This window comes from Cyanistes caeruleus, chromosome 4 (genome assembly GCF_971803275.1).
Source record: "Cyanistes caeruleus chromosome 4, bCyaCae1.hap1.1, whole genome shotgun sequence".
Taxonomy (NCBI): domain Eukaryota; kingdom Metazoa; phylum Chordata; class Aves; order Passeriformes; family Paridae; genus Cyanistes; species Cyanistes caeruleus.
Window position 1 is genome coordinate 32642011 of NC_141704.1, and position 24039 is coordinate 32666049.

At 43.3% G+C, this 24039-nt stretch overlaps 1 protein-coding gene across 1 annotated transcript in view; it reads left to right on the plus strand.

Annotated features, from left to right (window-relative positions):
* CACNA1I (calcium voltage-gated channel subunit alpha1 I) overlaps positions 1-24039 on the plus strand; it is a 161660-nt gene that overhangs the window by 69064 nt on the left and 68557 nt on the right. The window contains exons 3-4 of the mRNA XM_086887503.1: positions 9242-9353; positions 10357-10490. Of these exons, the coding sequence (XP_086743629.1) occupies positions 9242-9353; positions 10357-10490 (246 nt within the window). The remainder of the gene's footprint in view (positions 1-9241; positions 9354-10356; positions 10491-24039) is intronic.

Below are 24039 nucleotides of genomic sequence, written 5' to 3' on the forward strand. Positions count from 1 at the left end.
TAAAGCCACTCTGCCTTTCTTTCTGCCCCTCTAATCCTGGACTTCTACTTAGAGGCAGAGTACCTTCTAAGATAATTTAGCCTTGGAAACTGGCTGTCTGGAGGAGGAAGGTGCTCACTTCCACAACCTGCTCCAGGTGATGTGCTGGGGTACGTGATACTGCCCTGAAACCTGCAGAGAGAAGAACCCCTGTGCAGAAGGGCATACACACCTTTTAAAACTGTGAGAAGGTCCTTATTCTGCCTTTTTGTATTTTCTTTGTCATCTTTACGTTCCTGCAAGGCAAGATGACCTTTTATTAAAGGTGCCCTGCACTCCCTTCAGACATATTTGAGTTGTATATCCCTCTAAGCTCAGTTTGAACTTGCATGGCTTTTGACAGGGATAGGTGGGAAGCTGCAAAGGATGGAAAAAATAATCTTTAACATCTGAGAACTACTATGGACTAGAAAGATAGCAATGCTGAACAAAGAAACCAGTGCAAGGAAAAGGAACAGGAGCACAGTTATTGTTTGGTGGGCTTTAGCCCTTTGGTGTTGGTGAAGTTTCTTCTACACTATTTCTTCTCCAGGAAAATGGCTTCTTATTCAAAGACAGTCCATTCTTCGTTTGTATTTGCTGTACAGTTCAGCACTCAGGACCCAAATCTCTTGGTCCTTCATGTGTCTGTGCTTCTGGGGCAGTGATTCCCAGCTCAAGCCTGGGCAGTGAGTCACCTGTTTCAGGAGGTTCAATGGAATACCCTCTTCCTGCCCCACAGATGGTTTCCCATGACCCACAGAACCTAAAACCCACAACAAGAGGACAAACCCTACACCCATCCATAAACAAACCTGACAACATAAGGAGGAGTAAGGGGGTATAAAAGTAAGCTTTCCTTTTCTGAATTTCTCTTTTCTGCCCTCCCAAGTCTATCATCCCTTGTTCTTTCCTCTTCATTCCTTGAATTGGAGTCACACAAACACTGTGGTTACGGTGCTGTATTTATTTAGTGGTTATATCTAGTGAGCCTACCCAAGATGAGTTCCCTGTTCAAACCTATCATGAATGTTAAAGAAGAGACTGCAGCACTACCAAACATGGTAGGACTGTTGCATCAGTTTGACAGCTGCTGAGGAACACTTCCACAACTGTGGATGAAGCTGCTGGGTGATGGGGCAATGAGGCACAGAAGCAGAGGGAGGATTGGGAGATATTTTTTTTCCCTTTCCCCTTGCAAAACACTGTTTTTATACTTTAGAAGGAAATTTCCACCAATTAAGCTTGACCAGAGCCAGATTAAATCTGATAAAAAGTGACTCAGGCTGTGGTTAGGGAACGGTGACTCCACCAGTCTCTCTGGCCACATCACTTCCTGAGGTCATGGGTGATGGGGCATTGTATCAGAGCATTTGCTACACTGGTAAAATTCAGATTTTGTCATTCTGGAGCACATTACTAATTGAAATCACTTCTGGACTACAAATACCTTCCTGTTTTGGCCTGCCAAGTTTAGTTCTGGAGCAGAGGTCCAACTAAGTCCAAAATCAAAGACTAACTCTTCCAAGGTCCCTACTTTGCTGCTCTTGTCAATAGGGAATCACTTGTGCTATGTGAAATATCAACAAAAAATAAGAACTTTAAAATTTGGACCCCAGTTTTGTGATTTAGGGGGTTTTCTCAGCTGGTCCTTCTCTGGTGGCAGCAAGAAGCAACTGCTGAATCTGCCACTCTGACTAGGAGAATTTTGAGCAAAATCCTTTCACCTGCCATACAGCATAATAATGTTCCAAGCTGCAGTCCTATAGCCTCATACTGTGACCTTGTTGAAGCTCCTAAAGTGAAGTCAGGTCAGATTTTGGATAGCAATCTCCAAGGCAGAGCCAGAATGCTGCAGGAGGTACCATTTGGGAGTCAGCAGGAGGTGTGATTCCTCAAGTCAGTCTTGAACTGGTTCCACAGCATGGTGGAGTATTGCTTTCCTGGCAAGAAAGACAAGCAACTGCAATCCCAGCCATCTGAGGATATTAAAAAGCTCTTTCTCCAGGAACAGTCATTATCGCTAATACCCTGCTTAAGTTTAAACTTGGGGTAATTACTTTCATCTGACCTAAAAAAGGATTCTCTGGTGGGTTTTTTCCTACATACAGTATTTTTTCACACTTTCTGTAGTAAACAGCTTTGTAGGAATGCTGCACACTGTTAAACAGATGCTCTGTTGCACCCTGAAAGATAGATGTAATTTGGAGGTGGGTCATTATCAGTCGAGAAGCTCTGGGGCTCAGCTGCTACAGGCAGGAGGTAATCATTAATAGCAGGGCTGCGCAGCAGCATTGATGAAGATGCATGGTATTTGTGAGATATTTGAATAATTATCGGTGGGATCTGCACACCTCTCCTGGAGAAAGCACCAGGCTGCTTTGTGATACCAGTGTGTATCCATGTAAATGGTGTGACAGCCAGAATACTTGGTGCAACTCATGCTAGCCTTAGTACCAGTGAGTCCTGGTGCTAAAGGGTATCTTAAAGAAGCCTTGATTTTCCCTGCAGCCTCCCATTTGATTAGGGGCCCTACACTAGGTCAGAGATCTGTTGTCTCCCTATTTCTGGAATATCTGAAGACTTGTCTCATTTTGTTAATACCTCTTTTTTTTTTCTTCAGGTTCCTTCTTAGCCTCTTAATCTTCACTGTATGTTTTTCCTGACAAAAATTTCTTTCCATTATTTTTGGTTTTAGTGGACTTGAGAGTTTAATGGATGCATTTAGAAGATATGAATAAATCATTATGGAAAGAGTTTAAAGGAGAGACTTGCTTCATTTTGTTTCTGTAATGAAAAAAAGAAAACCTAACAAAATTTTCCAAAAAGCCATCTTCAATCCCTGCCAGACTCTGAAAGGGAATATGATGTGGTGCTTGAGGAACAACTGACTGAAACTCACGTTTAACTTAGAACCTGATGAAAACTGAACTATGCAGCCAAAAGCCTGTGTGGACTTGTACAGGACCCTCTTTCTGAGCAGCCCTTGGAAGTAAGATTAGAGAGTCTGACCTGTGGTGCTTTGTTTTTTTGGTGTTCATCTGATTAAAACATGGCAACAACTGAGTCTGTCTTCTGTAATGAATCTGTTCTTGATAGAACATCCCTTCCAAAGGGCAGAAGCATAGAAGCATTGCCAAGCATTTAAAACTTCTCTACTGCATCCCTCCTCTGCAGTTTCTTGTCCTGCCTCCCAGTAACACCAGCACAAGTCTTCCCCAATGCCTCTTAAATCAATGTGTTTCCCTGTATTTGGCTATACTGCAGTCCTTTCCTTGGCATCAAGGAAAGGACTTGAAGACCTTAGCAATGCTTATGTCAGGTCCCTGAAGTTCAGGTGCTTCTCTTTCATGAGAAGAGTGTGGTGTGATGAAAGCAAACATGCAAGATTGCATGACATGGGAACACCCAGAGAGTGTTGACCTTGACCGCTTGCAAAAAAGCTTTATAAATTGCCCTTGTGTCTTGGCCACCATGAAATCTTGACACTGCAATGCTGGGTGCTGGCATTTGATTTCCAAAAGAAGCTCAGAACTCAAAACCAGAGTGTTGAATGTTGGGTCAAAAAAAACCCCAACCTTTTTTTTTCTGTTTTGTTGAATTTTTTCTTTGCACTAAAGGAGACATAGAGGAAATGCTTCAGTCTTTCCAAAGCAGGATTTTTTAAGTTTCTTGTTTTCAAAAACATTTTGGTTGTTTTGATCTATTTGAACACAAACACATTTTGAGAAGTATTTTCCTCCATGTGAACACAGTGTCACATTCAACTTCTTCTAGTGAGTTGGCTGAGCAGACTGAGGCTGAAGAGAGAGAACCCTGTTGATTCTGCCAGCTTGTTTTGTAGGAAAAGACAAAACTCCCATGTATCAACCCGGAAGGAAAAAAAAACCCCACAAAAGCTGAGTGGTGATAAGAAAAAGTAGAAGAGGGCAAACAGTGAAACTTGCCTGTGAAAACATTTTCAAAAGACAACAGCAATGAGGTAGAAAAAATTAACGTTTCTTTCCTTGGGGCTGTTGCTTTCTCTGACCTTTACAACAAATCCCTCCTTCCATTTTAAAAGGAATATTAACTGTCCTGCTTCAAGTACAGCATCCTACTGCCTTCTTGCAGGACAGTCACAAAGCAGGGGAGGAAAGCAGGGAAGGGACACAGCTCTGTCCTTAGCTTGTTTCAAAAGGAGAGAAGGGAAGTGTAAGTGCAGACTGGAATGACAGGGTGAAGCCATTTAGCTGGTGGGAAGGATGGTGGGATGAGTGGTAGGTGGGGAGGAGCCCAAAGGGGAAGCAGAGAGGAGTGCTCATGCAGATGTGATGCAGTGTGTCTTCAGGAGAGCCTGCCTGGCAGCAGCACAGAGGTGGGAGGCCACAAGGAGTTGTATGAGGGGTGGCTGGTGTTTGGGATGCATTGCATGTGGGCTCTGTGTTTTCACTTTAGTCCCTGAGCTGTTCTTCTTTCCATGTGGGGCAGGAACAGGTTCTGCCATGACCAGCCGTACCACAGGGCTGTCAGGCTCTCCCCTCTTGCTGCTTTGTGGTCAGGCATTCCTCTGCACGTTGAACAGGTCTGAGATATTCAAGACTTTAACTGACACAAGGCATACCCGAGGTGGAGTTTGGAAATAGCAGCAGGAAACACTGAGGGATTGTCATGTTTATAAAGCTTATATATTTTCTGTGCTGTTAGGAGTGCCAGCCTCTGGGGAGCTACTTGTACCTCTGCAGCTGATGATGGAGGAAGAGGAGAGGGGACCTAAAAGCACTGTTTTATTTTGTTCTGTTGTGTTTTTGTCAGTGATAGAAAACGGAGATTAAGGTCAATCCCAAGAACCTTAAGTGGTACTCAGCTTTTTAGGTGCAAGGTATTTACAGATCTAGCACAGCAGACATTTCTTCTGCTATTTGTCATTCAGAAACTGAGCCCAAAAGCTTTGCCTGTCTCCCATCACCTGTTTCTAACATCATCTTCCATTATGCACAGTTGTGTTATGAAGCATTTACACAAAACATGTCCCAGAAACATCTGCCTATCTCCTTAACTATCCTGCAGCTTGTGGCTCCCAGTACATCCGAGGTGGTTTGGGGTGAATGACAGGTCTCTCATGGTGTGTGATGCAAGTCCCTGTCAAACACATCCTCATCCTAGAGTTGCCCTGTCCATAGGAAGACACCATGGAGAGTCAATAGATCGACAGTGGCTGTTTATGGCCAGGCCCTGCTCGGAGTGCAGAAGGACAGGGTTGGCACCCAGCAGCAAAGAAAATCTTGCTGCCACAGGCAGGTACCATCTAAGCTCCAGTAGAAGTTTTTTAGACAAAATAGAGTTAATCTAGGTATGGATCTTGATATCTCCAGACAGTGCTGGAATGAACAGAACTTTTTTAAGGAGGAGAGATTTACGTGGACAATGAGACCAGACCATGGTTACTCCATGATCCTTGTGGATCCTCCCAACCGAGAATATTCTGTGATTAACCCAGGACATACTTCTCTTCTGCTGTATTTCTTTTTTCAATTGAGGGCCACGGTCCTTTTACCTGAAACAGTTTGAATCAACTGTGAACTGTCACAGTTAGTGGGGAAAAAACCCCTCCCTTTAAGGGCAACTTATTACATAGTGGATTGCTGTGAATTTTCTGGTACTTTCCTCTGAAGCACCTTGTGGTGGCCAAGGAGAGAAGCTGACCATGGGCAGAAATTGTGTGGATCTCCTTTTAGTTTTCCAAACCATTTGCAGGCCCCAAAACTCACTGGGAAAGACATTGGGAACGAGGTTGTGGGAAGGGAGAGAAGCAGTGAGGAAGGGCTGGAGTGGGGCGGGGAGAACATGTGCATGGGTTTGCTTGTAATTAGGAGATTTAAACTTTGAAAGAAGTTAATTAATAATGAAACTTCTGACTGAATGATGCAGATTATGAAGACTGGCTTTGTCAGCAGCTGCAATTAATTACAGGCTCAGGCACAGGGAAAAGGAGGGGGGTGAGGGATGTGGGAGAGGGGAGGCATCACCAAAAGGAAGATGATAAACCTGGCTGCAGGCTGTTGCTGTGGTGACAGAAGGCAGTAGCTGTGGTTGACAATGGTGACACATTGAAGGCAGATAGTCCTAATTACCCCCTCCACCGACCCAAGCAGGCAGCAACCCCTCCTGATTCGGGATAGGAGATGCTCTGGTTTTCTCCTTGCACTTTCTTGTGTTCTGCTGCAGGTTTGATGTGCTTTTTCAGCATTTCCAACTGCTCTGAAAGGAAAACCGTGGGGCAGTGGCTTTTTCTAATGTCACTGTAATATCCTGGGAATGGCCAGCAGTTCTGTAATATTCTTGGGAAGCCTGGACAATGCTGGCAAACTTTGAGAGCTGACATCTAAAATTCAGGGAAGAAGAAATCATCTGCAACTGGCCATAGCATTTTGAGCAGGAAGATGAGATTGCATATCTGGTCTAAGTTTCAAGATTTTGTGAGGGCTTGCCATGGCTTGTCAGGTCTTGTGCTTCAGGGTCTCACCAGATGTTGACAGCACCCTGCCATGGCCTTGTGGGGGGCACTGCAAGGCAGTGAGAGGAACATGGAAGCAAGCTGCCCTGGCATTGCTGCTGCCAAAGCACGTGTATAGAGGTCTAGATCTGTGTTAGGTAAAAACTCCTGACTTTCCTGAGTTTGGCTGTAGTCTGAGCTCTGCCGACAGCTGTCTTGTGTCATGCTTTCTGGAAAAAAAAAAAAAAAAGCTAACTGGCTTTTAAAACAATTTCTGCTTTTCATTTGTCATGCATTAATTTAATCCAGGGATGTTTGAAGCCCTGTTTTTTCCTATGTATCTTCTGACCCCCTTATGCCCAGGGAGAACGACTTTTGCAAGCATTGGCTCAGCCTGGTCTGGAACTGTTTTGGCCCCTTGAAGAATGTCATTCAGCACTGATCCTTCTACCAGGGCTTCACTGGTGCTGCCTTTCCAGTAACTGTCAAAGCACCTGTTGCAAAATGGAAAGGCTGAGAGAGCTGGGGCTGATCAGCCTGGAGCAGAAATGGCTTAGGGAGCTCTTAGCCATGTGTATCGATACTTGGTAGGAGGAGTAAAGGACACAGACTGCTCAGTGATGCCCGGTGACAGGGCAAGAGGTAATGGTTACAGCCTGAAAAGTGGGACATGTCCTATTAAAACTTAAGAAAACACTTATCTTCTGTATAAATAGTCAAATTCTGGAGCAGGTTGTCCAGGGAGGTCCTGGTGCCTCTGTACTTGAAGATATTCAAACCCCAATTGGATGCAGTCCTGAGCAATCTGCTGTAGCTGATGCTGCTTTGAGCAGGGAAGGTGGACAAGATGACCTCCAGAGGCCCTACCAACATCAACCATGCTGTGGTTCTTTAACAGAGTGGTGACACAAGCAGATTTTGAAGAGTCCAGAAAAGAACTCCAGTCTTATCTGAGAGACCTGTGTGAGCTAGTGGAAACCTTTCAAATGGCTTTCCTGGGCTTCAGATCTGATCATTAAAGAAATGTGCAAGAGAGAGGAAGGTGGAAAATTGAAGTTGTGTTGCATAGACCCTGAGTGAAAACAGTTTTCCTTTTGGTGCTTTCCTCTCAGAAAAGGGCTCTGGTTTCAAAGCCTACATTGAGGGTGGGCTTTATGTGCATTACTTTGTAGAGTACATGGGATTAACTTTGTGAGGGACAGCGATAACACATTCTTGAAATCACCTCAGAGCATAACTGGGAACAGTAGGACTAGTGCCCTGCTCTTGTCTGATTTTGCAACTGAAGGTAGCTCACCACAAACCAGGTGGGGGAGAAGAGAGAAAATTAATAATCTTCTAGATCAGATTGTGCAGTTTAGTCATAAATCACTGTCAGAGAATGAGCATGGAAGAGTTGCTCAGAACAAACCACAGAAGCTGAGTGTCTTTCAGAAGTGATCAGAGATATATGCCACACTTTTAGATTCAGTACTGAAAGGACTTAAAGTGGATGCACTCAGTGGGTTGTATTTTAAGTAGATAATTTTGTGCCTCTTTTATTTAAAAAAAAAGATAAAATTGTCAGACAGTGGAAACTGGGCAGATATGTTCTTGTGAGGTGTGTAAAATGCCCAAGAACGTTTCTGCCAGAGGCTGGAGGTCTATTCACTCTATGTCACTGGAAACACTGGAAAGTATGGGAACACTGGAAAGTACTGCATAAATGCACCCACTTTTAGAGCTGAAACACTGTAAATGAGTTCTTGGATAAGCGTTTATCAGGCTTTAAAACTCCTTCAGGAGGAGAGGGATGGTGAGAGGGGGAAGCTAGAGTGTGTAGAGTACAAAGGTCACACAAATACACCATTTTTATCCACTTCTCTAATACATAAATGAAGTGGCACTTGATGAAATTATAAGACAACAAATTAATAATAAATAGGAGGGAACACTTTTGAATGTAAAGTATAATTAGCCAATGTAGCTCAGGGCTGCCAACTATTATCAAAGCAGATATTTTAACAAGATTATCAACAAAGGATTCAAATTAATAAGAGAAGCATCTGCAGGGTCATCAGTGTATCTGAGAAAACAATTGTAAGGACTATCAATCCTCATGCTTTAGGGCATAAAAAGATCACCAGCTGGGGTCAGAAACACAATTTCTCCATTCTCATCGTTACTGAGTAACTTGGGCATGTTGTGGAGCTCTATACAGCCTGGGTCACTGCTGGAAGCATAGTAACAGGTTAGAGGGACCAGTGGCACTTCTTTACCCCCAGGTTTCTCTGAGAGGGGACATAGGAGAGTTCTAGCCTCATCTTGTATCCCCTTCTCAGAAGGGCAATAACCATGTAGAGATAAATCTGCCCATTTTGATTTAGATCCCTAGATACTGGAGATCTCTGATGCATTTAGGTAGAGGCCACTTTGGAAAGTCGCTTCCATGTATTTGGAAGATTGAGTAAACCAATGAGGGAAGCAGACCAAAAGGAGAGGAGCAAGCATGTATTTGACTATGGCAGTGATTTGACTTGTGAAAGTATTTTAGGCCTTTTATGCTACCTCTGCTTTCCCTTTTACAAAAGTTTTGGCTCAATCAAGGAATGGAGAAGTGATAAACTGAGTGCAGAGAATGTGGGAATGTAATAAATCAGCCTACTAGCACCTCTTTCCCTTAATCTTTCTATTTTGTTACTTCAAGCTTAGAGCAAACTTATCTCAGCCATGATGCTTTTGCAGAAGTTTTCCTTAACTCTTTTCTACCTGGTTCGAGTGTGTCAGCATGATGGTGATTTTGCTAAACTGTGTTACCCTGGGAATGTACCAGCCATGTGAGGATATGGACTGCCTTTCTGACAGGTGTAAAATCTTGCAGGTAAGCAGATTTCCTTCTTGTTGTGATGGTGCTTCAGTCCAAGTCACAAATTTTCATGCATGCTTTCCTCCAGTGTGTGGGCTATACCTTCCCAGAGAGGCTGGCAAGATTATCCCTGGCAGCGAACTGTCCTGCTGTAAAATGGCAAGAGCTTGCTTTGAGGAGGGGAATGGGATGAGAGAATGAATGAGGTTTACTTGTGACTGTGCAATACTGAACACTTGCTGATATTTCTGAACCTAGCACATAAGCAGGGGTTTCCTGACACAGACATCTACAAGACACATAGGTCAGGGTTAAGCCAGGGAGAAATAACTAAGGTTACACAATCCAGGCAGGAGAGAACAGCAGCCTCCAATGCATTTGGTAGTCTGGTGATGTACAAAACTATTACCTATTCCACAGATACTGTGGCATTCAGGATGCCCAAAGGGAGAGGAAATAAAAAGAATGCTCAGAAGGACCAAGAGTACATCCACACTATAAACACAGCAGCTGTGCTTGATGCTTCCCCAAAGAGAAGGTGACAGCAAAGGGTGTCATGCATGGTGTGGTTGTGGCTAAGGCCTTCAGGTATCTGAAGCTTCTCTCTGTGATGGGTGTGTGCTGTCCAAGCTGTGTGGAAAGCTGCACTATGTCCTCAGCTGAGCCATTTGCAGCAATGTGATGAGGAGTTCCTCCTGGGGGGATGTTGGAAAAACAGTGTTTTTCTGGCCAGGTTTAGATCTGCTGGTGCTGAAACAACACCACTTTTCAAGTCTATGTAAGGAGTCTCTGAGTCTGCATCAGTTAATTCACCTGTGGGTGAAAAAACTATACAAGTCTTCACTGAACTTGAGCAGCAAGAAACTGTGATGCCAGGGCTACATGAAGAAAACTTTTCCAGCCCTGCCTCTATCTCATTTTCAGGAGTACTGAATTTAGTATTTTTCTCACATTCTGTGTTTTAAAGTCCAAGGCTGAGAATGCTTGTCAAATATGCTCTTGGGTTTCTGTTTGGCAGGTGTTTGATGATTTCATCTTCATCTTCTTTGCCATGGAAATGGTCTTGAAGATGGTGGCCCTGGGGATCTTTGGCAAGAAGTGTTACCTTGGAGATACCTGGAACCGCTTGGATTTCTTCATTGTCATGGCTGGGTAGGTTGATAATTTCTAGCTTTGTTTATTCTGAGTTTACTAGAGTCTTGCAAGGAAAAGAAATGATGTAACTGAGGAGAAAGTTTCCCCTCTGGTGCAGCTGCCAAGCTGGAATTGGACATGCTGGGGTTAGCAGCCAATGGAAGAAAGAGCAGACAAGGTAGCTTTAGCTCCTCAGCTGATGTGCAGCCATCTGTCTAGCACAACCTGAATAGAGAGTGTTAATTTGTACCAGCTGAACAGCTTGCCCAGAAACATTTCTGGGGTTTTTGTTTTTTAAATGTCTGGGTAGAAGAGGTGTATGATACCTTGTGAGGCTACCTGGAACAGAGGCTAGACATTGTGAAAGGAATAAAGGAGGTATTTATTAAAGGCCTTCAAAGGATACACCTTGGGCACTACAAGAGCCTGGCTGAGGCTACACCCAAGATGGACCCCAAGTCACAAGTTTTCACACTTCTATAAGTTTTGGTCCATTTATAAATTGGGGTTAATTGTCCAATTACAGCTTCAGGTTATGAAATCCCATCCTCCCAGACTGCTCTCCTCAATTCCCTGTAGTTTGTACTCACTGGGCCTGAAGCTGTAGCAGTGTCCTTGGTTCTCAGGCTGGAAAAGGATTGTTTTGTCTAACTCCCCTGTGAAGAGAACTTGCTAACACTTTATATGGAGTTCAGAGTTATATACCAATGCAGTATGGAATCTGGAAAATACAAAAGCTAAAACTTAAGGCATCATGTAACCTTTGCCAGAACTAAACTAGAGCTAGCATTTCTGTTTCCAGCAGCAGGATTTCAAGGGTAGAAATGTAGGATTTAGAAATGTAGGGGTTTTTTATTCAGGGCTTTTTGTTTTTGTAATGCACCAACATTTCCTGCAGTACTACTGGGACAAGTTGACATTTGAGGGTTTTTTACAACAAAGTTGCTATGGTGAAGCTTTGATTTTCCCCTCTGCATGTATCAAGTGGAAAGTCTACCAGAATTTGCCTGTTAAATCACAACAAAAAGTCCATTTCTGATACCAGGGGGATGTGCTTTTTTCCCTGGAATACTAATTTTCAATTAGAACACTTTTTGGTACAATAAAAAAAAATAAATTCAGAAATAAATATGTTATATTGCTCATCTTACAGAAAAAAAGTGAACATCTTTTCAAAGAGAAGCCCTCAATTTTCCTTCTCTTTAGCCAGGAATTACCAGCTCCACTGTTGCCTGGAAGTGCATGTATTACTGACTGAGCTAGCAGTGAGTTTGAGCTCACTTTGCAGAGTTTTCCCCCGTGGTGTGGAGCAGCACCATCTTTATATTTGCTTTTGACAGAGTTCTTCTACTGCAAGACTTGAAAGTCATTCCCTCTGGAGGAGCAGATAATTGTTTGCTTCTGGGAGGAGCAGAGATTTTCAAACTCAGTGCAGCTGTAAAAATTTGAAGGCTGATTCTTGGCCAGGTTGTGCATGAAAGGAGGACAGGCAGATGAAAGCTGTAGGCTTTTCTAAATTAACACAATATATGTGAGATGGGAAGACCTTTCTTGTAGCTGAGCCTGCTGTGATTAACATCTGATTTAAAATGGCCTGACATGAGGAGTGTCAGATAAAGTCCCTGAGACATGGTTCTGAGAAAAGCCAGATCATTACATGTTCTAGCCTGAGCTCCTGGTGGCAAAATCGCTGGAGACTAGATGCAGGGAAAGCAGGACCCTAGCACAGCAGCCTTTGAGGGAGGAAGAGCTGGGTAGGTTTGAAAAGGGGACCTTGGAGCCCATGGTGCTCCTCTGTGTGGGTGACATGCTGCAGTATGCTGGGAGACTGCTCCAGGTGGGCACAGGAAAACCAATGTATCAGGTAAAAAGGTTTGGGAATTTGGGGTCTTGCTCTGCCTGGCGTCCTTGCAAGCGTGGCATGTGAGTGGTGGTATCTGAAGAGATGGTGAAATCAGTGGGCAATACTAAATGAAAGAGGGAGAGCTCAAATACTTCATGCAGAAAACGAGTGAAATCCACACTACCTAGACAAGAAGGGAGCAAACTCCCTTACATATTTCCTTCTGTCACCATTGCTGGGAGGAATTTGAGGAGAGACAGTCTTTTGTGCATCTGATAGCAGTACCAGGAAAAAAAGCTCATATCTGAACTTCTTTCAATGCCAAAGAGACTTTGAATCAACTTCTTAGATATCAAATAATCTGCATAGAGGATTTTTTATCTCGGGTCCAAAACTAAAAGGAAATTGTTTCCTGATTTCTATTCAATTGTCCTCATGAGGTGTCAGAACAAAATGATAGTAATCTCATTAGAATATATGATCTCAAAGGACTTCTGCTAAAGAAAGATTTTTCCATTTAGTTATATAGAACTAATGACTATATAATGTATTTCGAGTTAAAAAAGCTTGTGGTTATTAATTCATTATTCTTTGAAATTCATTAAAATTGTCTGCACTGTTTAAATCAAATCCAAGGCTTTAACTTGTCCTTACATACTGTAGGCTTTTGCTTAACCTCAGATGTAATCTCCAACCTTTATCCTTATTGATTCCACACCTGGATCACGGCTTCAGCTAACTGAAGCCACGTTGTCCAGATGCTGCTTTAGCATTCTGACTCAGGGAGGACACCTAGATCTTGCACATTTTCTTCATGCCAGGGAGTTAGATCCTGATCAGAGGCTAATCAGTTTTCTCTAAGAACCTTCTCCTTTTCATCATTCTGGATTCATGTTTTCTGTAAGGGAGGTCATAAACTTGGCTCCTAAGGAAACATCGCTGATGTTGGGGAGCAACGCCCGGCCTACAGCCTCATGCAGCTTCTCTAAGTTTCAAGAATATGGGCTATACTTCCCAGCCCTTTCTCCTCTCTTCTCCCTTTCCAAATAAACACCAGCAAGGCAGCAAAGGTTGCAAAGAGTAGACTGTAGCATGGAAAAGCGAGGTGCAGGCAGGGCCCATTCTGTGGCCTCCCTGAGCTGTCTCAGCTGATCCGGTTCGCTGCATGACAGCATGTTTTATCAAAGAGCATAATGACTGTTTGCTGCTAAGGACCCAGACGGTGTTTTGGTTACATAAACCATGTATTCAGGCAATCATTTGTAGTTATTTCCTCACTTCCTTGGAAAGCCAGAAGCTGTAGTTTTAGTTAGCTGAATTCCCTCATGTGCCCTTGCCCTGCTTGCCCCTGCAACCCAGCAGCTCAAGGAGGAAGACTCCATTGTCACTAAAAATATTCAGTTTCCATGGCAATAGGAGCTGACATCACCAGAATTTTCTCCCCTCTCAAACACTCCCTCCCCTAACCACCTTCAATGTGTTTTTTTTTTCTGAAAGGGTTAGGAATAAAACCAAAACAATATGAGTTATAACTTAATGCTTTCCCTCATTGTTCCCCTCAGAGCTCCAAAAATCAGATGAAGCAATTTGCTTTGAAGAGTGCCAATGCCCTTGTGTGCACAAACAACCAGGGCTGAAGATTCAGCTTGCCAATGCTCCCGTTCCCAACTACTTGCTGGTGACAGGAGGTTGCAAGTTCCCAGACGTTTCAAGCAGACTGTGCTCGTCACCACCAGCTGTCCTGGTGGGAGTCCCTCTTCCCTTCCGTTTGTGATTAGGTCTTGTCTGTCGTCACTTGTTTCCCACAGTGATGGGTGTGTTTGGAGAGCTTGAACTGAGGCAACCTCACAGGGCAGCTTCCTTGAGTTGAGAGCCTATGACTGTTTGAAAGTTGAGATAATGAGAAAGCTAATCAGATTGGAAATGTCAGCCAGAGTCTATATCTGTGTGAATTTAGTGGAAGAGTCACTTGTTTCTGGGCTCATTCTCATCAACTTTTTAAGCCAGGCAGTTCTCTAGCAATACAGTAGTGAACAATTCCCCCTGCTCCCTCTATGCCGTGAAACAGTTGCATCCACATGTGGTTGGAGATGATGCCACTGTCCCTCTAGAAAAGGAGGTATCATCCCTTTATGTATCTGACCTGAGGGTCTCCCTGACCTTGGGGGTGTGAATTCCATGTAGGGAGTGGTTGTTCTGCCTCTCCTGATCCAAGTGCTGCAATTAAGCATCTGTGGTGGGAATTCTGTCTTTTCCCTCTTCTGTGGCATCCCTGGAACATGTTAGGTAAATCAGGGGGCAGAGGACTTCACTACATGGTGGAGGGGGCTGGGGGAGGGGGTGTCATTGTGATTACATGTGTGTCCCCAAAAACATGCCCAAAATCTTTCTCTAACTACTTGTTGCTTGAATTGCATTGACTGAGGAGAGGGCCTGTCTTTCACAGCATGCTGTCTTTACCTCTCTCTATTACCACAGTGGAATTTGCCATGTAGATCTCAAACTGTGGTCAAATTCCATCCCGTCCTTACCTTTACAGTAACAAATGGAATTTTGGATATTTCAGCCTTTTGAGATATTCTTGCAGTGTTCTTAAACAGCTTATAAAAGTGGTGCATTTCAGAACAAGACATAGCATTCTGTCAGTGCTTCAGTCTGCTTCAGTGCCCTTGGTTGTAATATTGTCTTACTAATCCTTGCCTGAAATTTCCCGTTTCCTATAGCCAAGTATTGCAGTAGCCTGTCCCTTCAATCACAGCACCTCCCCATCAATTCATTCAGCTGCTTTCTTCATTGCCTCCAAGTTTGATTGGTTGGGTTTTTTTTTCCCCGTCTCCTCTTCTGAAGAGAGAAACCCCCTTCCTATTAGTAGGAACAGTAAACTTTGTTCACAGATGCACGTTGGTTCCATTTTTTCACACTGGAATACATATTATTTGCGTTTCCAAAGCAGTTCATGCTGTTCTATCTCTGACTTGTCATCTTCATTTCTTTTTTGTTCTCCCAAAAATACGCCTCAACTGCAAAATCCATCAGTGACTTTTTTCAGTTTTCTGTCAGGTTGTGATAAATAAATAAAGAACAGAGTGGCAAGAATTGTGCATTACAGAAGTACATCTGCTCACAAATGAATCCCCATTTAGTGTTGCATGTGAGGTTTATTACTTAGTTTTTCTCCAGCTAATGTATGTCACGATGATTACATATCATTCCAGCCATATCAACCTAATTACTTGTGTGAACCAGACTTGTAATCTCATAAGAGATTATAGCACATTAGTTTGATGATGTCTATTTTTCTTTAAACTTGTATTGGGTATGGTTAATTTTCTTATTCACTTTTAATCCATAATCTATCCAAGGCTCATATTGACAATTTCATTACTGTACTGTCACCAGCATTAGTCCTGCCATTGAGATCACTGTGTACTGGCACAACATCAGAATTCCTTTGACCCTTGGATGCTTTCCCAGTCTTCTGAGCCTAATCAAAAATTATCGGTACTGGTTCAGATCTTTTCTGGCCGTCTCTTTTAAAACTCTTGCATACAGATCGTCCAGGCTTGCTTATCTTAGAAAATCCCTATTTAGGCACAGCCTGAAATACTTGATCACAGCTGGAGCTGAAATTAGCTCATTATGATCAATGGTGCACATACATCATCTGACCTTCCCCAGAGGACTTTTTTTAAATGGATGTTTTCTGCCTTTTTTACACTGTTAGTGACAATTCTGTTTTCTCATTCCAAAACTTACGTCGTTTGATGTGCTCTTTCAGTTCTCTTACAAATTTTCTGCAAGTCCACCTCCTAATTTATATTCATGGGTATCACCTTCCCCTCTCCTGCTATTACATTGCTGCTTTTGCTTTCACTCATGCTGTATTATCTTTTTCACCTTTTCACCTTTCTTGTCTCTCCTGAAGCTTCTTGGATACCTGATAAATATTCCTAAACAACACTTGGCTGTACTCCACAGCCCATGAATTGAAGTCTGACTAGTTTGACACTTGGAACTATTTAAAAGACATGTAGATGTGACTGGTGCTTAAGGACACTGTTTAGTGGTGGACTTGGCTAGGTTGAGTTGGACTCAAAGATCTTAAAGGAGTTTTCCAATGTAAATGATTTTAGGATTCTATGCCTGTTTCTGTGTGGTTTCAAACTCGTGAATATGGCCTCTCAAATCCACCAGATATATCTGGTACTTTTGATGACCTTACATGAGTTGGAAATAACACACAAAATCAAGTTCTATAATATTTTTTAAATAATAACTTGTTAGACAACCTCTCTGTCTTCCATTCTTGAATACAATTTTCTGTGATTTGTAGGGCTGAAAACTTCCAAGGAGATTTAGGTAACCCAAATGCATTGCTCAAATTTAGTTCCTAGTGGTGGGCTGGGGGAGTGCTTTTATCAAGGGAGCTGGTCAGCCTGTATTCTGGTGTGATCTGGACATACCAGATCATAGATAATCAGGGTCAGCAAAGGCCCCCTGGAGTCTCCACTCCATTCTTGTTCAAAGGAGGGTCAACAGCAAACTCAAGTTAGAGTTTTCCAGTCAAATCGTGCCAACCACCACAGATGGCGATGGCACTATCTCTCACCATCCCAGCCCTGCTGCTGATGTGCCTCTGTAACTGGTCTGAACCTCCCTTTCCTCCCTGGTTTTGTGTTTGTTGTGTCTTGTTCTCCTGCCATGTGGCACTATGGAGATTCTGGCTTAATCTCACTGATTCATAAATACTAAGGAACTGCTCTTGGGTCCCACCAAAATCAACTCCTCTCTGAGCTAAATAAGCCCACATCCTGCAGCCTCCCAGGATCAGGATCTCAGCTCACAGGACAAATGCTCCAACCCTGAGAACCTTGGTGACCCTCCACGGAACTTGCTTCTATTTATCAACACCTTCATTTATTGGAGGGCCAAAAGTTTTGCTTTCATGGTCTACCTGAGTGCAAAGTAAGGGGCATAATCCCTCCCTCATCTACCTGCTGTAATCTGACTGCAAGCTGCAGCTTGGGATGCCATTGTCCTTCCCTGCATTGACCTGTTCCCCAAGGCAGCTCCTTTTCAGCAGCACCACTGTCCATCAGTCCAGCCCAAATGCAGGACCTTGCATTCACCTCTTGAATTGCATGAGGTTCCTGTCAGCCCATTTCTCTAGCCAGGAGGAATTCTCTATATGGCAGAAAATTAATCTGTAAGTACTTGGTCACTGATTCTATACTGGAAAATGCAGTTTTTGATAGAGTGTGTTACTCCTTCTCTCTTTCTGTCCACTAGAGCCTCCCTACTAGGTTGAAATCCTTGATTTTAATATTCCTTTCATGCAGATTTTCCCACCAGGCCTTCCTAATGCCACTTAGGCATTATGCTCGTAAAATGAACAATTTTTATTCTCTTTAATCCTCAGGCCCCTGGCACTAGGTGTAGAGGCGACGCTATTTTTCTCCTCTTTACATCTTTTAGTGCCTTGATTAGTTTTGTTCTTGACATGGAGGTCCTATAAGAATTAACTCTTTTCCTAGTTTTATCACTTTCCCCTTTGGTCTTTTATTTAATCTTCTGACTGGTTTTTCAGTTCTCTAAAACCTAATTTTTGTTCTAATGAAATGGTGGTTAATATTTCTGCACGAAATTAGCCCAGCTCTCTGCCAGCCTCATGCTCTATGTGGCTGGTCAAGGTTCATTACCAGGTTCCTCCATCACCTTTTTGCCTGTTGGCCAGAATGTGCCACTAAGGAGTTCAGCTGAATAGTTCTTGTCCAGCTTCTTCAGAAAGGGACAGAAATCCAAGTTTATGATATGTGGTATATCTATCATGATAAGAAAAACAATTAGTTTCAAAACACATCATCATGGGTAAATACTGTCCTTGAAGTCTGAAATCCTTCCTGAATTTGCTTTTTAGTTTCACCTATAGTATGGCAGAACAGCTCTCCTGGTATCTCCATTTCTTTTCCAAAATATTCTTTCCTTTCTGAGTAGTTATTCAGCCTTTGGAAAGAGTTTTGCACAGCTGAAGATCTCTTCTCAAGCAAGCCTGACAGCACCTTAAGCTGAGCAGAACACTTCTCACTTCCTGTGCCTTTTGGCTAGTTGCTTCTTCAGGAATTCTTTATGCAGCTTTCACACTGGGAGTCTGGAAAGTATTTCTATTAACTGAGATATTACTTTTACATTTTCTTTCTTATAGTTATCTCCTGTCCTTGAGTTCTGTTCCCCATAATTCCCTAGATATGGCATCCTTTCCAAAAACTTGGAGTGATGATGCTTCCCAAATTCATCCATCCAAGCCCTTTTCAAACGTGTGCAGCATCACTATGAACACCAACTTTCTCCTAACATGGAAAGCTCTTATGGCCCCAAGTTCATCCCTCTAAATTTCAGCCTAGGAAAGGGAACTGGCAGCTCCCTGAAGGATGTGAGGTACCAATCCCCCATCCTCAAATGCCCACCTGTTTCCAGGAAACAAATCCATCGCTGCCTGGTGCCCTTCCACCCTGGGAAGATGCTTCTTAGCCTGAAACACAGCAACTGGCCTTAATCTCACAAGATGGGGGAAGTGTTGCCAATCTTCTGCTTTTTCTTTGCTTTTAATTAACTGCAGTCCTTCAGGGACCTGGCCAGAATTTGCATAGTTATGACTTTAAAATCTCAGATCATTAAATACTTATTAGCAGCAGGGTAAACAGCAGAATGCTCAGAAAATCCTAGTTAGCTAATGTTCGATGCCAAATAGAAGTCTCTATAAAATTATGGCAAGTTAAAGAAAACTGTAATAAATATAGCAATTAGGTGTTTCAAGTAGTGATCAGAAAAAGATGGAAACCAGCAAGGAGCAGGCTAAATAGCATCTTAACCAAAGGTAGAAATAGCAGCAGCACAGCCCTCCCCTCAAACATGCACTCGCTTTTTCCTCCTTAATGATACTAATTATTTCATTTGCTTTCTCCCAGTAAAACTATCCCTAGATGTGCAACATATTGAAATGAAAGCAGTCATCAAAACGAAATGAATCACACCAGAGAAGAATCAAAACAAGGAGGCAGCGCTACCCTGCCTGTGTAACGTGTAGCTCTCAATTATTGCCTCTGATTTTTTTGCCTTCCTGAAAGCTAATTCCCTACCATGTGAATGTTAGGTTTCTTTTAAAAAAATCTAAACACAAACCTGCCAAAAAGGTAAAACCAGCAGGCTTATAGGGCCAAAATGCAAACATTCTTTTTTATTTTCCCTTTTTTTCCCCCCCCCTCTAAGCAGTGAAATACGGAGCTCAGAGGTGAGGGCCCATCACTCGCATTCAGTCATCTGAGCTTGGCGAGTCCTTCTGGCTTTCTTATCACAGTGTGAAAACCTGCTTATGTCTTTTCGTATCATATCTCTGAAACTATTAAGAAACTCTGACATTTTCTCTTAGTACACAGTTTGAAGAGAAATCTGAGTGTTTCAGGGTGTGAAATAATCACATTCCAGGCAGCAAGGGACCAGTCTCACAGGCTCTGGAAGCTTTCAGCGGCTTTTGCTTGCACAGCAATACAAAAAAAAAAAAAAGTAAAAAAATATTTTGTACTGGAGGGGGGAGAGTTGCAGGTTATTTTTTTAAGAATACAAAGCATCACAGCTCAGGAGCTGACTGTGTAATTAGTAATTGATCTATCACTCCCTGAGGAAATGTCTTTTTACTTACAGAATTATAGACCCTTTATTATTATTATATTTTATAAATGGCGAAAAAGAGTGCAATTTTTGCATTTCTTGTTTTACTAGCAAGGCTTTTTTTTTTTTTTTTACTTCTATCTTTCAGTTTTTGTGTCAGCAGAGAGTTGTCTTTTTGCAACATAATGAGCTCTAAATTTAAAAGAGATAAGCAGGACTACTTAGCTTAGTACACTGTGGTTTGCAGAGCAATTTGGAGGCCTACTGTGTTATTCCACTTTTTCTGTGGTAGATGTTGAAAGGATTTTGGATCATCTGTTTAGGATGCATGTTGAAGGCTGGCCCCAGAGGCACCGAACTGTGCAAATGCACTGTTTGTTCTTCAGGTATCTATATCTATATAGATAAATCTATCTACCCCAAGTGAGCTGATAGGAGGGTCAGTGCTGGGATCTGCCTGGCAGCCCCATGGCTCCTGCACCACGATGCCCCATATAGCAAAAGATCAGGTCCAAATAATGAAAGAGTCTTTAACTTTTGCTGTAGCCTGCTGGACCTTTGGGGAAAGTAAGGATTGTGGCTCCAGCTGTAGAGCAAAACAATAGGCATGGGGCAGAAATCTTCAAAAAGTAGGTCCTGGCTGGGAGCCCTGCTGGGCTGGCAAGTAGCCTGTCTGCCTCTGCTGGTTTGTGTGCACCCTGTGGCTGCTGACTCTGAGTGGAGGCAGTAGCCCTCTGCTCCTGCCCAGTGTCCCATCAGGCCTCATCAAAACCTCCTGGCTCTGCTTCTAATATATCCAGATGGATTTACAAGAGGTTGGATTCATCTTCCAGCTCTCTTTGTGTACAAGCTCAGGCATGTCCAGCCTTAGCAAGGGAGGTGTCTTGAATGCCCATATGCCTCATGCTTTAGACCTTTATCTGTGTGCTCTTCCTCCTGCCTCATTGCTGTTACCCCAGTGCTGGTGGTCCCCACTATCCATGCAGTTGTGGACAGCAGGAAGGCAGTAAGTGGATTTTAGTGTCTGCCTTCCCTTTCCACAGCACAGATTCAGCTAATGGAGTCTCTGTGGTAGCCTGGCCAGCCCTGTTCTCCATGTTCCCTGCCTGCTGCTACACCTCTGGCCACGGAGGACCAGGCCTGTGTGGATCTAGTGATGCATATGCCTTTTTTTACTTTCTGTTCCCCAGGATGGCTCAATAATGTCGGGGGGAGATATGGAACCATTGGAATACATTGTCCAGTCCAAATACCAGCTTTGCTCCTTCTTTGCATTGTAGCCACAGTCTTTGAAGCCAGAGCAGAAGCAGTGAGACCTTCTTCTTGTCCTGATGTGTATGGCTGAAGTGGAGGAATTTAGGGGTAAATCTCCCACCACCCCACAAACTTCAGGTGGAAGATTTCAGTTCATATATCAGGGCTAGACATTTTGGTAAATGTCAAGATGTCAGCTCCAACTTTTTACATAGATATCTGAATAAAATTTCTGTCAGGGAAAACTGATGGTCTTAGTTTTTCCCATGGACTCCTGCGTTCTAGATATTCAAAGTGGTAGAAATTCCAGTCTGCAAAATGTGATTGCCAGATCGAGGAGCTGAGGACAGAAAGGCACATTCCTGTACACAGAAGACATTGATTAAATCTCATCTAGCCATGGAATAGCAGTCTTTGAGCCCTGACATAGCTGAGAAGCTGAAGGAGTTCAGACCAGAGACCAGTCAAAGTCTTCTGCCCTGGTTGCATCAGGTGCTCATACATGTAGGGATCAAATAGAAGCCCACAGGCAGGAAAAGCTTCACTTCCCACAGAGACTCATAGCAAGTCTGAAACTACAGCTAGAAAGACACAGCCATGAAGTTTTAGGCTTCAGTGCTAAACCTAAATTTATTTGACAAAAAAAAAATAAAATGAATTGATTAGATTGCAGTTAATTAGATTTCAATTGAAAACTACTATCAGAGAAGGGGAATCAGGCAGCTTTTGTATTTGACAAAAACATATTGGCTTTGTATCATAAGAAAAATACCGCCTCGGTATTTTTCATGAATGATTTTAGAACAGGTTTTAAATACCATTTCTTGACTGCTAATTTTCAGCAAATAGAAGTTCAGAAGCTAAGATTAGGAAATTTAATAAGTATGTAATAAAGGTATAAGGAGATGTAAATACAAGGAAGTAAATGGTAATGTTGGAACTGTTTTAATAATGGATTTCATTGAAGGTAAGTGCAAGGTAGCAGCTAGTCAGGCATTGCATATTGTCTTGGGTCACATGTGCAGCAGATAAAAGTCTGAACTTTCTGGACTCCTTACATGGCTTTTGTATTGCCACTATGTCTATTTTAGATAGCCTTAGCTTTATCCCTCCATGCTGCTGGTCAGTCTGCTCTCCTGTGCCTGGCACAGAGCCGTGCTGGCCGTGCACTTCTGCTGTTGGACAATGAGTCCTGCTGCTCCTCTCGAGTGCCAAGGCAGATCCAAGCCCACTCTCTAGCTCACAGGTGCAGAGGACAAAATAAGTGCCAAGCTGTTGTAGCTGATGAAGCTGTTCTGGTGCTGTCGAGGCCTCACGAGCATTGAAGGTTTCCATGCCCCCTTGTCCCTGTGTACTCGCTGTCTGCTCCAGTGGCATGACACAGGACAGAGGTATGTGAGACCAGGCACATTCTGGACAGGGTCAGCATGCTAACAAACTGCTCACTTGTTCCCTGCACTAGCTTGGTCTCATCCCTGTTTAACTCCAGGTCCTTTGTGTGCTCAGCTGAGCAGATTTACCTAAATGGAAAAATAGGAAGGAAAGTCAAGGGGCAAATGGAGAAAGTGGGGACGAAGAAGAAATATTAAAATGAGAGGTAGAAATGTTGCAGGCAGTGTGTGTCAGAGGGGTGTAAAGAGTCAGGGAGGAGGTGGGATGCCTTGAGAGTGGGGAGGGAGGCAGAGCTCAAATGGAGAGGTGTTCCCTGCCAGGCATCCCCCTGCTCCTGCAGGATGAACCCCATACATGCAGCCAGTGCCTCTGTCCATTTCCCACCCTGCCAGTGTTCCCAGCGTGCATCTGTCTTGAGCTGTGTGGTGTGAGGATACTGCCTGTGCCAATCCCCTCTCCTTCCAGAAGAGTTTCATGTAGAAGGTTTTCAAAAAGAAAACCTCTAGCAAGGGAAGAAGAATTACAGTAAATATTCAATTACCTTGACAGCTCAGAGCTCAAATTCCATCACAGATGAGAAGTTTGTCTTATTTAGCATAGTTTAAGCTTCTGAACCTGTCCCTCCACTCACCCACTCACACAAGAGGCCACAAAATACTTTAGTGATGCCAGAAATGAGCTGCTGTTTCCTTCAGAAGAGATGCATTTCACCCTGCTCCCTCATGAGAAATAGAAAGAACTCACAACCAGCACAGTCCCTTCTTCTTTTCCTCCCCTTCCCACATCCTAGACTTTGTCTGACTGGCCCTAGACCTTGAAGAATTCATGGTGTTTACTAACAAGACATGCTTTAAGCAGCCAAGAGAGAGGAGCACAAGAAGAAGGGTAGTCAGGTCATGGGGGCTACCCTTGCTCATGGCACTGAGCTGGTACAAAGAAAGAACAAGGAGCCTGGGAATCTCCTGGAGTTCCATGGGTGGCCATTCATTTTGTACCAGCTGTAACATTATCTTGGTTTGCAAACACCCAGCAAACGCAGGGTTCTGCAGGTTGGTGAGGTGATAAGGATCCAAAACCCACCTGCCTGGGAGTCCAAACAAACACAGTACACCTGACTCACCACCACAAGTTCTCTAGACACAGAATATGTGAACCTGCTGACAGCTCCTGGCTGATCACTTTTTGTGATGAGTCCTTTTGACTCTGTGTCAGCCTGACATCACCTCCATGTATGGCACTAGGAGATGGGGCACAGCCCAAACCTAGAGCAGGTTAAGTGACCACAGTGTCCAGGCTGTGGGAAGCAGGGCTGGCTGGAGAATGGTAATAACAAAAAGAGCTGGGCTAGCAATGCCTGAAATGCTGTAGATTCCTGGAGACTCCAGCAGAGTCACTTAGAGATCCTATTTCATT